General features: G+C 44.5%; 1 protein-coding gene across 2 annotated transcripts in view; it reads left to right on the top strand.

The window, feature by feature from the left end:
* The window catches only part of EXOC4 (exocyst complex component 4), a 393,664-nt gene that overhangs the window by 46,098 nt on the left and 329,630 nt on the right, over nt 1-17,936 (top strand). For both annotated transcript variants that reach the window (XM_057425605.1, XM_057425606.1), the window contains exons 4-6: nt 759-943; nt 3,467-3,576; nt 13,858-14,101. In XM_057425605.1, the coding sequence (XP_057281588.1) occupies nt 759-943; nt 3,467-3,576; nt 13,858-14,101 (539 nt within the window). The remainder of the gene's footprint in view (nt 1-758; nt 944-3,466; nt 3,577-13,857; nt 14,102-17,936) is intronic.

Raw genomic sequence — 17,936 nt, forward strand, 5'->3', positions numbered from 1 at the left:
CCACTGCATGTCTTCTGGTCACTGCTGAAGCACAGCAGCAGAGAAACTTTGTCTGTGGGCTGTTTGCGTTACTGGAGTGTGGATCCTCGCCTGTTGCTCTGTTGCTTGGATAGAGTTGTTTCTTTAAGTTTAGCCTTAAAAGTAGAGCATTTAGAACCCCCCCTCAGTCTTTAGAGTTAAAACTGCCTTTGAACTAGCAATGGCTTTCATTAGTCTGGTGGCTGTGTGTATTTAAACTGTGTAGTTACATGTCATAGCTGCTGTGTAGGCTGGAATATGAGGCTTCCTAAGCTTTTCCAGCTATGTCTTGACATCACTATAGGCAAATAAAATGTAAGCCATTTTCTCCCCATTTATAGAATTGGCAGTAATATTTCGTTGGTTTTTCTGTAATGAAAGGAAGAAAGAAAATCAAACATCATTGTCAGTGTCTTTTTCTAACACTTTCCCACTTGCTAATCCTCTATTTTGTGATAATCTGGGCTTTGATTTGTATTTAACCAACTGTGTTTTAACTAAGTTGGTTTATGCATATGCTCAAATATTTGAAGACTGCTCATTAAATTGGAGTTGTTCAGATCTTGGCCCCTTTTTTTATAGAGTTTTAGGAATAGAAATAAAGAAATACTACTCAAACATTTTCTGCTTTAAAAGGATTTATGGGTAGAATCATCATTCAGGCACTCCCCTAATCAAAGAGAGAAGTCCCGAGGTGAACAAATTGACCTTTAAATGTTGTCCTGTGTGTTCCTCTTTAGGTGTCAGCAGTGGACTCCTTGGAGGGTCCCCTTCTTCAGGTGGAGGGATTGAGTGACTTGAGACTGGAGCTTCACAGTAAGAAGATGAACATGCACTTGGTCCTTATAGATGAGTTGCACCGTCACCTTTACATCAAATCAACCAACCGAGTAGGACAACGCAACAAGGAGAAAGGGAGATTAAGGTGGGTTTGGTGTGATATGAGCCGGGGGAGGGAGCAGGTCTGGAAGAGGACAACCCTTTCATAAGCAGAAGCTTTCTTGGGGGAGTGCCATCAAGTTACACCTCAACCACTCATTTTTGGCAAGTTTCTCATGCTTGTGACTGCAGAGAGCAGGGAAGCTCCAAATACGTTGATAAACCTTCAAGCTTGTGAACACTCTGTTCTCTTTCTTTCACTCCTGCTTGGTGATTCTGATGTTTTCTTGCTGCTTCCCACAGAATTATGATGGGGTCAGTTCATTTTAGCTTTCTCATCCTGTGATGCGTACACCTTTCCTGCACATGTTGAGATCATGATGCTCAGGTCAGGTAAAGGGGAGAAGACAGGGAAAAATTGGTGATCTGCTAAAGCAAATGCCCAGGGTTTAAAAGACGCCCAGGGTTTAAAAGACTTCCAGGTACCCATAAGTCAGTCTGCAGTATTGAAGTGCATGAGCAGTGTCTTGGCTCTGTGGTGTTTCTGAGATGTTGAAGCTTACGTGGTTGGTGCCTGTGATCAGTGGAAATTAAGCTTAAATATCACTTAAATATGTTTTGACAGGCTGAGAACATTGGGGCTGTTGAGCCTGGAGAAGAAAAGCTGTGTGGAGACCTCAGAGCAGCTTCCAGTATCTGAAGGGGGCTACAAGGATGCTGGAGAGGGACTCTTCATCAGGGACTGTAGTGATAGGACGAGGGGTGATGGGTTCAAAGTGAAACAGGGGAAGTTCAGGTTAGGTATAAGGAATCTAGATACAGGAATAGATGTGAGGGTGCTGAGACGCTGACACAGGGTGCCCAGAGAAGCTGTGGCTGCCCCATCCCTGGCAGTGTTCAAGGCCAGGTTGGACACAGGGGCTTGGAGCAACCTGCTCTAGTGGAAGGGGGTTGGAACTGGGTGAGCTTTAAGGCCCCTTCCAACCCAAATCAGTCTGGGATTCTAGGAGAGCCTGGCTATTTCTTCCTAATTTTGTGAATTCTGAGTTTGAAGGCAATAGAGTTGTTGGGAGGGAAAGAAGGAAGATAGCGACCAGAAGAAAGTTACGCAGTATTGGAAGATAACTTATGTAGAGTAGGCAAGGCACTAAACAGGGACAGGGAGTAAAAAGGGAGCCACTATACAATAAAGATGCAGAGAAGAGAAAAGTTAGCATTTTATTATGAGAAGGAATAAAACCTACATACCAAAAAGAAGAGGAGAGATAGTGAGTTACATGAAATGAATTTAGGAAATAAAGCATTGATCGAAGTTGAAATCTCTAGCAAGGAGGGTTCTAGCAAGTCATCACTCTTACCTGCTCATCCTAGTAACTAAAACAGACATAAAGCTTTGGTGTACACGGAGTATGTGACTGGTAATTCACTGCAGTTTTGTACAGCTGCTACAGGGAGCCTTACCTTGGTCTTGTTTTCTTTCTTCCACATTCTCTGTTGCACACAATTGATACTTGATAACATGAACTCCTGCATCAAGCACAGTCTTGTTGCTTTGTTTCAGTGTGATGCTCTGAACTGGCTGTTAACCAGGATGCAGTAATGCTTATAAATATTTCTTGTATTGATGTTAAGTGTGTTCTATTTCACACTGCTGAGCTGGAATGCATAGCTGATCCCTGTAAGTGTGGTATTGTAGGTGTATAAGGAGTATAGGTGGTTCTTAGGCAGGATAGTAAGTTTAGCTCTTGTCATTGCAGGCTTCTATAAGCATTTTGACCTCTAAGGGAACTCACTGAACTCCATTATAGGAGCCTTCTCCCTTACAAAATGAGTTCTTGCTTGTGTTCCCCTGCCACATCCAGCTTTGTGTCTTTCATTGTGCAGCTGGGGCAGCCTGACACATCTTTGGCAAATAATACTGTGTGAATTACCAAAATGACCAAGTGGAAAGTCTGAGTAAGAAAAATCATTTGGAGAGGGAGGCAAATAGGAGTGCACAGAAAAGGAACTTGAAGGGAGGAAAAAGGTTTCTCATTGAAACTACAAACCTGCTGTGCTGGGCTGCATCAAGGAGCACGAGCAGCAGGTTGAGGGAGGAGATTCTCCTCCTCTAACCTGCTCTCAAATGAGACCCATCCCTGCAGTCCTTCATCCACTCTGGGTTCCCTAACGCAAGAGGGACATGGAGCTGTTGAAGCAAGTCCATAGGAGGCCTGTGTCCAGGTCAGACGGGGCTTGGAGCAACCTGCTGTGGTGTATGAGGTGTCCCTGCCCGTAGCAGGGGTTTGGAACTGGATGAGCTTTAAGGTCCCTTCCAACCAAAACCATCCTGTGATTCTATGAGACTAGAAAAGCTTGATGGGTTAAGTAGCTGGCAGAAGCCCTGCAGGCACCCACTTGTATTTATCTGTGGACTTGTGCTTTAAGTTAGGTGTTGTAAACCTCATGTATCAAAATTATTATGTGTATCTGTTGCTCTAGGCTTATGAACTGAAGGAATAAATGGATTACTTGTTGTTGAACTAAGACTGTAAATAATGAACTCTTTGCTTTCTTTCCCCTCACACAGTTCACTTGTGAAAGATGCCTCTCCTGTACCTCTTATGGATGTTTCCAACTTATCTACACCTCGAAAGTTCCTGGAAACTTCCCAGTTCAGTACTCCTGGAAGCTCCAGCAGTGAGTATTTCTGTACATGTATTCCTCATAGTAGGCACATCCTCCCTTCTTCATGGATGGCTGCTGATGGGAGATCCTGAGACAGAAAGTTAGGCAGTGCTTTGTGCAGTGTCCTAAAGTGAATGGGTGGCATGTCCAGGGGCAGAACTTGGCCATATCTGTGTTTTTCCCTTGGGAAGTAGTTTTCCCCTCTTATCCCCCCCATCAGCTTCAATTAAATACACTTAGTTTTCTGCATCTGTTCTGATTTTGATCATGTTCTTCATATCTTGAGCAGAAGAGAGATGTGCAGTCAGCTCAGTTGCTGTACAGATCTCATCTACGTTATTTAATGTAGGCAAGTGTGTGTAGAATATCTAAATATCTATATTTTTGCTGTGTTGGTGCCAAAAAGTCAAAGCTTTTCCTTGTGGGAACTTCCAAACTTCCACTAAAGATCTTTCTATACATAGTGATAATCTGGTGGCAATCTTCATGTTCCTGTTGCTACAGCAAACACTGGATTAAACACTCAGGTTTCAGTAGTGCTTTTGTATGAGGCTTTGAAGGTGCTGCAGAGAAAGGGACTTAATCCTTGTATTGTTTCAGTAGATTAATAAGTGGGGTTGTCCTTGTTTAACAAGAGGAATAATACAAAAGTGACCTGCATTTATGCCCCATTCTCCAAAATCTACTGTTTCAGTATTCCTCAACTGCAGAGTATCTTTTCTTCTCATCCTTATTTATTCTTGTGTCCTTTTTCTGTCATCTTGTTTCTGTTTTTTTCTTGTAATTCTTGCCTCCTAGAGCCTTTCTTCAGCTTATTCTTACCTTTCATTCTTGTAGTGTTTTTGTTATTTAGCTCTGCTCCTGTAGGGTTGCTGGTCTCTCAGGGCCTGAGGCTGTATTTCTACCTATGTGAGGTTTGTGAGGAGTTACTTGTGACATGCCAGTGTGAACTTTCAAAGCTGCAAGCAGCAGCTTGGTCGTGGAAACCTGGAAGAGACCAACAGTGTGAAAATCCTGGGGAAAGAAATCAAGTATTCCTGTTCTCTCCCTGTCATCAGTGAGAATTTCAGTTTCTTGCTAAAGCTCACAAGGCCTCAGAGCACCTTCAGTATCTGAAAGGGGCTACAAGGATGCTGGAGAGGGGCTTTTCATCAGGGACTGTAGTGATAGGACAAGGGGTGATGGGTTCAAAGTGAAACAGGGGAAGTTCAGGTTGGAGATAAGGCAGAAGCTCTTCCCTGTGAGGGTGCTGAGGCGCTGGCACAGGGTGCCCAGAGAAGCTGTGGCTGCCCCATCCCTGGCAGTGTTCAAGGCCAGGTTGGACCCAGGGGCTTGGAGCAAGCTGCTCTAGTGGAAGGTGTCCCTGCCCGTGGCAAGGGGGTTGGAACTGTATGTTCTGAAGGTCCTTTCCAACTGAGACCATTCAATGATTGAATTCTGGGGAGCTGAGGAAATAAACCACCAGAAAAAAAATCGGTAAATTCTAATTTGATTTGCTTGATGCAATGTTGGTGTTTGAAATCCCTTGTCCTAAGAAGCAGTTATTGCATACTGTGTTTGAATGAAGGTTCTGGGGTCCAAGCAGCAGGGAAGAAGCACAGCAGTGGTCTCTAAGAACTAGGTTGTGTACAGAAAACTACACTACTCCTTTCAGTCCAGGTGTCTGAAGAAGAAAGACTTCGATGGCTTCATCCTCAGCTGGTAGACTGGTACAACTCAGTTAAAAATCTGCCTTAAAAACTCTCATTTCTGGACATCTCTTCTTGCTCTTCATGCCCAACACACTGGCATATCTCTTACCTGGCTCCTTGCTATGCTCTGAATCATTGAGTGCTGGGCAAGTGTCCCTCAGACTGGGAAAGATGTGGGTTATAATAGGAAACATTTGATCAGCATGAGGCATGCATATGGTTTTGTTTCAAGTGCACAATGTACTTATGGATATTTCTTCCCCGTAATTCTATTTCAAAGAAGCCTTTTCCAGGACTGCATGACTATGAGAGAATTTATAACTTATGTGTCTGCATAACAAAAGCTGTTTCTGCCTTGAGTCATTTCAGTTCTTTGGCTTTTTATTGATGAAACGAAGTGGTCGTGCATATTAATGTGTGTCACGATGATGCTCTGACTCATTCAACCCAGCCCAGCAGAGATGCCAACATTGAGTCCTTTCTGCATTCACTTCCCAAAGGAGATGTTACCTTGTGCTGTAGAATCTTTATAAGGAAATTAAAGCTGTTCCTGCTGCACTTAAACAAACCCTTTGGTCGTGTTCACCTGAGGATTGCAGCTGTGGCACATCACCACTAACGTTTTCCTTTCATGCCAGTTCAGAGAAATAAATTCCCTTCTAAATTAGGTTTCTCTCCTTGAACCTTCTGTACTCTGAAGGTTCTTGCATTGCCAGGCTCTTCCTGGAACTATAAAATGTGCTCACCCAGTACATAGCAAACCCTAAGTGCCCTTTTCTGGAGAACACTGTTTGGAAATCCAACAGAAGATGAGCTGAGGTGATGACAGCGTTGTCATTGATGGTGTGGATAAGTTCTGTGCTGAACAGATAATATACTTCAGTGGCCCATCCTTCTGAGCTCAAAGAGAAAAATACAGCTGCTAAATCCAAGCAGGGTGGTGGCTTCTAAGGTCAAGTATGGTTCCTGCTTCGGGCTCTGGTTCTTAAGAAACACAAGGGCGTATGTGTAGGTGAAAACATGTGAAGACCTGTGAATTTCTGCTAAATACCTGCAGGAACCAAGAGCTTTAAGGTCCAGTTTCAAATATGGCTGTAAAAATGCCTTTGTGGCACCCTGCTTGTTTTAACAGTTGCTTCCACTTCAAACACGCTGAACAGATGCATTGAGATGAGCTCTTAGGCAGAAGCTCTTCCCTGTGAGGGTGCTGAGGCGCTGGTACAGGGTGCCCAGAGAAGCTGTGGCTGCCCCAGCCCTGGCAGTGTTGAAGGCCAGGTTGGACCCAGGGGCTTGGAGCAAGCTGCTCTAGTGGAAGGTGTCCCTGCCCAGGGGAGGTTGGAATTGGATGAGCTTTAAGCTCCCTTCCAGTCCAAACCAGTCTGGGATTCCATGAAGCTAGATAAGCTTGAAGGATTTAGTAGTTGGTAGAAGCCATAGGAATGGGAAATCTTTTCCTGTTCACCTCACCTGAGGATCAGACCCCAACTAGTGGCTTCTCTGTCCCTTGTACTAAGAATTAAATGAGGCTTTCCCTAAACCAGAGTTTTCCTGGTTTAGCTGGTTTGCATTTGCACAAACCCAGCTGAGGACTTGGGGGGAAGGTGAGGTTGATTCTCTCCCGCTGTCACAGTCATGCCACACAAAAACCAGAGCTTGCTCTTATCTCAGGGTAAGTTTTAGCACCTAGAATGTTTGAGAGGAAATCTGTTCCTGCAGAGAAGGGTTTGCAGCCACATAACTGACATGAAAGCCTCTTGTCTGGTTTTGCAGGACCATGATTTCTCTCACCGAGCCTCACTCATGGCTCATGACTTGAAGCTAAGCATTGATGCGTGTAATCTGCATGTGTGTTTGGGGAAGGAAAGGGAAAATCAAGGAGGTTTTAGATCCATGTGATGAAAGCTAATATAAGTGCATAGGCTGGATATTAGGAGCAATTCCTTCCCCAGAGGGTGTTCAGGCATTGGAACAGGCTGCCCAGGGCAGGGCTGCAGTCACCGTCCCTGCAAGTGTTCACACAGCGTGGAGACGAGGCCTCAGTGCCATGGGTTAGTGGTGGCCTTGGCAGTGCTGGGGAATGGCTGGACTGGATGAGCTTAAAGGGCTTTTCCAACCTGATTGATTCTATGATTCTCTGTCTCTGAATAATTTCATTCGTGGTTTCTATATATGGTCCCAATGTAGGATATTTGACTATCAGGCACTTGCTTTCTTATTTGGAGACTCAGTTTTCATGCTGGTGTGTATCAGGAGGGGGTTGAACGTGGCTGACAGAGTTGCTTTGTCCAGTTTTGTCAGAATGAAATGTTCTTGCAGTGGGTTTGAAAGAGTGGCCATGTCAAATCAAAATGCCTCTGTTTTTGCAAGACCAACATCCTTAAAGCTATAGATTGAACAGTGTGAACAACAGCTTTATAAAGAGGAGATTTGCCTTGAGGCTTTGAGGTTATTGATCTCCGAGACCCATTTTCTTCTAGCTTTGGTAGTAAAGCAGAACAGAAAATGACCAAAATCCTTAAAGGCCTCATGTCTGCAGTAACTGTCCATTTGTGGCTCACTGTCTCCATGCATGGGTCAGAACAAGGATTCAGCATTAGAAACGAGGAGGTGACGTTTCTTCGCATCTTAAATTATGCCTTTGGGGCATTTTGAGCTTGCCTCCTTTTCTTTAGAAGGCTGGAAGGCTGAAATGGTATAATCGGAAAGGACATAAATCCTGGACACTAGTACATGAAGTTTTACTAGGTGCCCATAAAAGCACACAGCTAATGAAATCTCCTGTAATGAGGAGCAGCAGATTTTGACCATTCATTGCCATGAAAAACAAGACCCTAAAGCCTTTTCTTTAGCTGCTTTGCTCAAATGAATTATCACCATTGGCCTTTCTGGGCATCGGACCAGAGCTATTAAAATGCTTCTTGCAGCGGGTTTCTTTGTTGTGAAGTGGCACAACTGTACAGATGAGAGAGCATCAATTGGAATAGGTGTTTTAATGGGGCACCAGCAAACCAAGAAGCGGGGAAGTTTCCACCTTTAACTGCTTAGGTGATGAATCAGTGATGAACATATTCAACTTAAAATGCTTTAAACTGAGGGCAGATTTTTGTCTGCTTGAAGAGTTGTGTGTTTTCAGATGCGCTGCTTCAGTGGTGATGTTTTGGGAGTAGCTGCATGTTTCATTAAAGAACGTGCCAAAACCATCACTCCTTTTGGTTGTTGATGGCTTTTGAGAAACCATATTTAAATGTTCTGTTTCATAAGCAGTTTTTGGACATCATTAGAACAAGAAAATGATCAGGAGTGGTTTCACCCTGGAGAATTCGTGCTTTGACCAACTTGATAAGCTTCCATGATGAAATAAGTGGCTTGGTGGACAGGAGAAGAGCAGAGAATATTGTCTGCTTGCTCTTCAGTAAGGCCTTTGACACAGTCTCCTGTACCATCCCAACAGAAAAATAGCAGGTTTGCAGGTTGGGTGACTCAGAAAGTGACTGAATGGCTGGGTGCGGAGGGCAACGATCAATGGCACTTGGAGGCTGGTAACTAGTGGGGTCCTAGTGGGTTCAGTAGGACCAGTCATTCAGTAAATGTGTTATTTACTGCTCTGGGTGATGGGGCAGAGTGTACCCTCAGCAGGTTTGCAGATGACCCCAGACTGGTTGATAGGCCAGAGGGTATTGCTGCCATGCAGAGGGAACCAGACAGGCTGGAGAAATGGGCTCACAGGAACCTCATAAAGTTCAACCAGAGGAATTGCAAAGTCCTGCCTCTTACAGGCACTGGGACGTGTTGGGGATCACTGAGCTGGAAAGCAGCTTGGCAGCAAGCTTGGGGGTCCTGGCTGACAATGAGCAGATGACACATTGCCTTTGTTGCAAAGGGGCTGGAGGTGTCCTGGGCTGCATTAGACAAAGTATTGCCAGCAGGTCAAGGTGATCTTTCCTCTCTGCTGGCCACTGGTGAAGCCACACCTGGGGTGCTGGCTCCAGTGCTGGGCTCCCCAGTACAGGAGAGACATGGATGTACTGGAGAGAGTCCAGCAAAGCGTCATGATGGTGTTTTTAGTGTCTGGAGCATCTGTGCTAGGAAGGCTGAGAGATCTGGTACTGTGCAACCTGGAGCAGAGGCAGCTCAAGAGGGGTCTCTACCTGGAAGGGAGGGTGCAGAGAGGATGGAGCCAGGTTCTGATCACTGGTGCCCAGTGCCAGAAGCAGTGGGCACAAATCAAAACAGAAGTTTCCTTTGGACACCAGGAGACATTTCATTTTCCCCTTGGATTATAAGGGCTTCATTCTGCTCCCTGTCCCTGTCTTCCAGCTTAGGGGGTGGATACTCGGAGAACAGCTGGTCTTACTATTAAAAAGTGAGGCAAAGAAGGCATTAAGTACCTCAGCCCTTACCTCACCCTTTGCCACTAAGGTTTCCCCCTCCATAGAATCATAGAATAGTGAGGGTTGGAAAGGACCTTAAGATCATCTAGTTCCAACCCCCTGCCATGGGCAGGGACACCTCACACTAAACCATGTCACCCAAGGCTCTGTCCAGCCTGGCCTTGAACACTGCCAGGGATGCGTCCTGTGAAGGATGGAGATTTTCCTTCACCCTCCTTTTGTTCCTAACGCATTTATAGAGATACTTTATTATCTTTTGCAGCAGTGGCCAAATGAAGTTTGAGTTGGGCTTTGGCCTTTCTCATTTTCTCCCTACATAACCTTATGACATCCCAGTAGTCCTCCTGCATTGCTTGCCCCTTCTTTCAAAGGTCTTAAACTCTCCTTTTGTCCTGAGTTCCAGCCTGTTCTCTCTGTTCAGCCAGGCCAGGTTTCTTCCCTGCCAGCTCATCTTTCAGCACATGGGGATGGCTGCTCCTGTACCTTGAATAATTCCTTCCTGGGTTCCTTTGCCCTTCAGGACTGTATCCCAAGGGCCCTAAGGGCCCCTAAACAGGCCAAAGTCTGCCTTCCACAAGTCCAGAGTAGCCATTCTGCTGACCCCCCTTCTCTCCAAGAAACAAACCCAGGAGTAAGTTCTGAGAGTGTTGTGATTTTTGCCTTTATACAAATGAATAACAAAGTTGTTCATAAGTTTAAGAGAAAATACACATATAGCTTTCATTTTTGGGAGCTGATATGTAGGGACATCTTCTTTCACCCATGGAGCTCCTTTGCCTGCAGAGAAAGGCAAATGAGATTGCGCTTTTAAAGGTGGACTTCTGTATCAATGCTGTCTACTTCTGATGCCTTTTTAAGAGGTAGGGGACAGGAGGGGCTCATTGCTGGGCCAAAGCTTTGTGGTCAGAAAATCCTTGATGACATTAAATGACAGAAGAGGATGTTTGAAGCGGGGAAGAAACAAGCAAAGAACATCTTCAGTTACCCAGGGCTGGGATCTTGTCAGATCTTGGGGATCAATGGGCCCCCAAAGCTACCCAGGATGCCCGTTTAATAGGCACAATGTGCAGGAAACTTGGTCCCCACTGTTCTAGCAAAAGACCAGATCTAACAAAGCTTCTTGCTCCTAGATTTTGACCCATTCACTTTGCTGTTGTTTGTAAGAGATGTAAATCTGTGTCTTGATATTTGAGGGTGTTCAAAATTGGTTTGCTCTTTTGAAAATGGAAGAGTTTCACATACATCTGATGTGCTGGCAGAGTTCTCAGCCAGATTGCTGCCTTTAGTTCTCTTAAATGCTGGCCTCACATTTGGATATGGCAGCGTTTCCTCCCTCTTGGGATTGCATTGTGTGATATTAAGAATAATTTACAGCCTGCTTACAGAGGGGATGGAGTGTAATGATGGGGACCTGTCCCTAAAAAGGTTGCTTAGAGTGTGAAATCCTCACATTGAACTAGGAAGAAAAGATATTTGGGCTTTTTAAAAACAGTAAGTTAAAGCCTTTCTCCCTCTAACATTTCCAGCACTGTCTTTTCCACAGCCCTTGTTGCAAAGAGCTCATTTTCTGTGTGTGTGCCTGCCATGCTGTGGTGTTTTGAGAGTAACACGTAGCGTTACCAAAGCGGGTAGCCCATGTACATAGAGCACAAAGTGATTTGCAGCCTTGTGGGTTGAAAGGGGTGTGATAGATGAGAGCTTTGAGCAGGAGTATATGTGCATCTTTGTTTCTCCTAAAAAATCACTGTGTTCTGGGTATTTCCAGTTGCTTACCCCATAATTTGACTGGATTTAATTAGGAAAAAGTGAGTGTGAGAGAGGAAAAAAGCACAGAACGCCCTGGTGTTCATTACTAAAACCTGATATCATCCCTTGGAGAGGGGCTTTGCACAAGGGCCTGCAGGGACAGGCCAAGGGGAATGGCTTTAACCTGCCAGAGGGGAGACTGAGATGAGTTCTTAGGCAGAAGCTCTTCCCTGTGAGGGTGCTGAGGCTCTGGCACAGGGTGCCCAGAGAAGCTGTGGCTGCCCCATCCCTGGCAGTGTTCAAGGCCAGGTTGGACACAGGGGCTTGGAGCAAGCTGCTGTAGTGGAAGGTGTCCCTGCCCGTGGCAGGGGTTGGAGCTGGAGGAGCTTTAAGGTCTCTTTCAAACTGAACCAAGGCTTTGCTGTGGAGGTTGGTGTAAGCTGATACTGCAGGAAGTGTTATGTGTTTATCATGGTGCTGTTTACACCATCTGGGCTCTTTGGGCTGTTGTTTTCCTGATCTTGTGTAACTTGAGGGTGCTGATGCTCTTCTGTTTAGAGTGTCACAACTTCAGCGAGCTACAGGGCTGGGTGCAACTTGTGCTGTGCCATTTCTCGTTTCTGCCATGTCATTGAAACCCTTCTGGTGGATCTTTTGACATCCCTTCAGGTTGCTGAAGTTTTGATTTCAGTAAAAAAATCTGTTGAGAGGTTGAAACCACAGGGCTCGTCTGTCACCATCCAGCAGTTGTTGGGTTTGAATTGGTGTGCAGGGATTTGGGGTGGTGGATGGCATAGCTTCAACCCTGTACTTCAGTGCTGTTTGTTGTCGTGGATGGAGTGGTGCGCTTCACTCATAAAGAGAGAAGTTAGCAATATGTTTATTGTATGAAATAGTGATTAAACTAATATGATAGTAAATGTGGCAGTGATTTAAAAAGATCTGATGGTGAAACACTTGAGTATTGACTGCATAGAGGACAGGGTCAAACAAAGCTGTCAAGACTCTCCCATTGACCCATGAGGTTCAGAAACCCTTGAGTTCTAAACTGGTCTCAAAGAGGAGTCTAAGTGCAGGTAGATCCAGACTTAGTCCCAGTCTTGGTCAATGGTTTATGTCTAAAGGATTATATATGTGCAATCAATCCTTTATACCCCTTAATTAAGATTTCAAAGTTCAGCATGTTGCTAATCACTTATGTATGCTAGTCACTGTTGCAGCAAGGGATCTCTCAACCTCAAGGAGTAACCTTTAGAGGTGTCCTTACTCTGGGGTGATCCTGATGTGCAACCCACTGCCATGCAGGAGAGCTCCACAGGCACTGGGTTGTCCACTGCTCATGGGGTAAGCCCATTGACTCATAGTCATGTTTACGTCCCGACTGCAGGAACGTGGCCTGAGTTGGACCTTTACCAGGTTTAAGGTTGGTGGCAGTGGTACACATTGTTCAGATTAGCCCTTGGCTGTTGTGTTATCTCCCCTGATTTGAGTGCCATGGGCCACCAGGCCCCAGACACCTCTGATGGTTATCTCTTGGGCAGAGTTGGGATATATAAAGGTTAGCTTGGTGGGCAGGGAGAAAACGCAACCACATTTGTCCATGTGCTGCCACTGTGAGTGTAGCCCTTCCATTAGTTGAGTTTGTCTTGAAGACACTTTATTCACATCAGTGATTGAAGATGTTTATTAAATGCTTCACCCAGTCTTTAACAGGGACATGCTTATGTTGTTGCTGGGTGTTATCTGTAAAGTAAGAAATGTTGCTTAATGAACATACTTAAAAGTGCCTCTTGCTTTCCTCTTCCTTGTCTCTTAGCAACAGATTTTCTCCCTGTGCAATCCCTGTTACTTCAGGACTGTATCCACAATATCCTCTCTAATTCTTCTCACTTTTCCTTTCCAGAAGCCTTGTTTAAAGATTTGAGTTACTTCATCAACCTCTTGACAGACGTAATAAAGCAGAATAGGATAACATCAGACAATCATTCACTTTGGCAATGGAAACTTTGCTGAATTCATTGGAAGTCTGTTAAGCTTGATACTGTTTAGAACAAAACCCCCTCTCTTGCGAAGCACAGAGTGAAGAAAAACAGCTAGGTTAGAAATTTAGGGCTTGTAGCTCCTTGAAACACATTCAAGGGTTTTGTAGTGGTATAAAAATCTCATTTATGATTAGCTTAATTACACCAGACTTCCTTTGTTTCCTAATGCATAACTTGTACCATGAGCTGTCACTCCTACATCAACCAAATGTGCAGGCTGGTGTATTTATGTATAGGGAAGCCCCCAAGCAAACAGAAATAGCCAGAATCTGGGTGTTGCTGGTTTCCTTGTTTATTCCTTGGTTGTTCCAAGTGGTGGGAGTTCTGTGAAGGCAAAGGAGTTGATATGCTGCTTCTGCACGGTGCTGAGTGTTGGGTTTAATAGTTGAAATCTTGGATTATGCCTTTGTAAATCTATTCCAGTGCGAGACACAAGCCTTCTGGAAATGAAAGAAGATGCAGAACTGGATCCAGAGGAGAACAGCACTATCTTCATGGGAATACTCATCAAAGGGCTGGCCAAGCTGAAGAAAATCCCAGAGACGGTGAAAGCCATCCAGGATCGCTTAGAACAAGAACTCAAGCAGATTGTCAAGCGCTCCACAACCCAGGTGGCAGACAATGGTTACCAGAGAGGGGAGAACGTTTCCCAGGAAAACCAGCCTAGGTAAGGGTATTGCAACCACCAGACCTGGCAAAGAGAAGTCTGGGAAGGGTGCTGTAGCTGTTAAAGGCCATTTGAAGTAATGATTTTGTAGTAGCAAAGAGACGAAATGGTACCATTGCCAGAAATCCCTGTGTTTCTCTGAAAGGTTGATTTGCATCTTAAACAATCATAGAATCATAGAGTGGTTTGGCTTGGAAAGGACATTAAGATCATCCGGTTCCAACTCCTTGCCATGGGCAGGGACACATCATGCTAAACCATGTCATCCATGACTCTGTCCTACCTGGACTTGAACACTGCAAGGGGCAGAGCACTCACAGCTTCCTTGGGCAACCCTTTCCAGTGCCTCACCACCCTCACAGTGAAGGCTTGGGAATTCAGGGTGTGCATTCAGAAAGGGGAGGCATTGTTGCTTCTTAGCTAAAGATGTGGGAAAGGGAGATGCTTCCTGCTCCACTTGGCCCTAGAAGAGAATCTTTTAGCTAAACAGATGCTGGAATGCAGGTCTGAAAGGGAAGCGCAGTAGAAGGCAGCATTATTTAACTAGCAAGAGATACATTATGTTAAGTACTTGATTTTATTTATATTTTAACCTGACCTTGCATGTTAAGTGTCTTTACAACAGCTTGAATTTTAATGCTGCCTCAGAGTGCTCGTACCTGTGGTGTAAAGAACACTTGTGCCAAAACAAATACTGTCATCTTGTGTTGCACTCCGTTGTGGCTTTACACTGGTGCTGATGTCAAATACAGTCTTAAGTTCGTGAGTAACATGATTTTAAGGGAAGATTCAGCCGAGTTAGTTCAAATATATCAGAGTCCAATTAAACTGACGCAGGTGCAGAACTTTGGAATCATGTAAGGAACTAACTACATCAATAAATATCTGCCCAAGTTTCTGGTTGGTTTGCAGCCCATTTACATTAATGGTGAGGTGTGGAAGCCAACAGGGAACTGTTCTGCCATTCTTCAGGATTCACTAGATCTGTTGCTTGGAAAATAGGACTCCATAAGGACTAGCTGTCACTTCTACCTGAAATATTCATCTGTGATACTGCACGTTGGAATGATCACTGTCCAAAGGGAATGAATGGTGGAAAGAGAAAAACGCAACCAAAAATGTGTATCTTCATTCATTACATGTAATATTTGTAGTGGAAAATGACTCCCAAGGAAAACATTAGCTTGATAAAGACTTCCTTTTTAATTCCTCTCATTCTCATTGCTGTGGAAACAATTACGTTTGAAGAACTCATAGAGTTGCTGTGCTGATACCTTGGTGAAATTACAACAAGCAGAAGGCAGGATTTTGGTGCCAAGAAGGAGCGTAGCATATACTTGATACACTTCTGAATCAGTCTTGAGAGGCTGTATGACTACCTGATTGTCCACTGAAATGGATAAATTGGGTCAGATCAAATCTTAATGACATGAACCTGCCCAGAGGGTTGAGAAAGGGACAGAAAAGTTTAATGGCTTTTGGCATGTGTTTAATAGGAGTTTGTGAGCCTTTAAGATGCTGATATTGTAGAGCTCTGGAGAGTGTCTTGACTTCTTGTTGAATAAAGAGATAATTAGACCTGATTCTAAATCTAAATCACATGTGAAGTTTACAGCAAGCAGTTGCATTCATTTATATTGAAAGGAATAAATTATAGTAAGGGAAAGTACACCGCCCCTTAAATTAGCTTCAGTTTTAAATCAAATCCCAGTGACTTTCCTGCTGTCAGGAAGCAAATCAATGTGAACAACAAGGTCCTGCTATTTCAAGAGAGCTCTGTGAGACCCCAGATGTGAGCATGATGCAGCACCCGAAACTGCTTACCTATTCATTAGGCTGTCAGCCACAGTGTGTGCTTGACCTCAGGTTTCTGGGAGTGGAATGTTTTTTGCTTCACCTTAAAGCTTGTCTCACTTGGATGCCTCTTAATCTGTGGCTGAGCTTAGTGCCTGTGTTCAGCTACTGTACTTTAAAGGTTATCCATACAAATTCCCACTTCTGGCAAATAAAATGACTTAATAGGATGATGGGTCTGAAGGGTTTGAGGCCTTCTGCTGGACAAGTTCCCTGTGGCTCATTCAGTATGTACAGAACAAGTTATATCATAGAATCCCAGAGTGGTTTTGGTTGGAAAGGACCTTAAAGCTCAACCAGTTCCAACCTCCTGCCACGGGCAGGGACCCCTTCCACTAGAGCAGCTTGCTCCAAGCCCCTGTGTCCAACCTGGCCTTGAACACTGCCAGGGATGGGGCAGCCACAGCTTCTCTGGGTGGCTCTTACCTTTTCTGTATGGAGAGGGTGGTGTTTCCCTCCACTTGAGGATGGGGTTGATAATCTTGTGGAGGTTCTGGTGTAATTCCTTTTGAGACCCCACGTAACGATTATATAGAACCATCTCATTCTACAAGAGCGAAATACTCTCTAGAACCTGGCTAGGAAAGTTGCAGCTCTAACAACAGCCACTGAGTCTGAAGAGCTGCTGATCTCATTCTTCCGTTTTAAAATCTGTCTTTTGCTTCTTTACATAATAAGCTTTTCCATATCAGATTTTGTGGCCACCTTTGTGTATAAAATCATCATTAATTGCCCCCAAATTTATCAGATCAGGATGTTTTTTGGTTGTGACCAAAGCAATGGGATCTCAGTGTAATGATGTTCGTCGCACGCCTCTGGGTGCTCTCTTCCTAGAGCCAACAGGCTCTTAGGTCACCTCCTCAGAGCTCCATAAAGTCTGTTTTCTCACCTGGAAGTCCTGTAGCCCCTGTGAGCCTGCCAGGAGCAGGTCTGGTCCATGCTGTACCAGATGTTGTGTAGCAGACCAATGATTGCAGTGTTGATAACACATGGCCCATTCCATCCTGCTGTGTTGTCCTTGCCCTTTGGCTTGAGCACTCCACATAGTGGCTCAGCAGAGCTGGTGTGATGCTGGAAAGGCTCACTTAATGAAGATGACACTAACCCTGTGAAGGACCTCCATATAATGGCATCAGTTTATTTGTGACCAGTGGGGTGACACAGGAAGGATTGGCATGCCACTGTGATACACCCGATCCTGTATTTTCCTTAAAACACACAACATGGATGCAGGCATGTGGGGTGAGACTTAGGACAGGCCTCACAAGGTGGCATGTCTTTGGCTGTGAGATACTTTGCTATGAATTTAAATCCTCCTTACTAACATGCACTTACCACTTTGAAATGTGAATGATGTAAAGATAATGAAACCCAATAAAGAGCAGGAATAGGTTCTGGATATTTCCTTTTCATGGGTAGAAGATAATTCTGGAAACTATCCTTGAATCTCTCCCGGTTGCACTGACCTCAGCTTTAAGTGGACTTCTGTAAAAGTCTAAGTTTTTAGGAGTCTGTGCTTGGAATGAGTTTGTGGAAAAGGGCTTAAAAGTAGGAATTGCCCCTGGGGTTATCCTCAGCGGCTCATTACAGCATGTCTCTTACCTTCATGTTTAGAGATGTGTATTTTGGCTTGTGAGGCCATGGTGTGTTAGCTTGGAGTATTGATACATGAACCTTCTGAATTATGGAAGAGATTTGACTGCAGAATAATACCGATCTGGACACATGCCTGCTTGAGGGTCAGATTTATAGGACAAGGTTTTGCTAGGGATACATTGAAGATGCGCTTAGGGTTGCAGGGGGGAATGGACTAGATGGCTTTTAAAGGTCATTTCCAACCCAAACTCTTCTAGAGGGTATTAACAATTTTGCTACTACACCCTGTTGGATTCAATACGCTTTTCCCCTTCATGTTCATCATCCACTTCCAGACTTTTCCCTCATCTTGATGCGTTAAAACAAAGCCAAATTATACCCCCAC

Source organism: Pezoporus wallicus, unplaced genomic scaffold, assembly GCF_028554395.1.
Source record: "Pezoporus wallicus isolate ANWC-B61680 ecotype Strahan unplaced genomic scaffold, APGP_CSIRO_Pwel_v1 contig_4722, whole genome shotgun sequence".
Lineage (NCBI taxonomy): Eukaryota > Metazoa > Chordata > Aves > Psittaciformes > Psittacidae > Pezoporus > Pezoporus wallicus.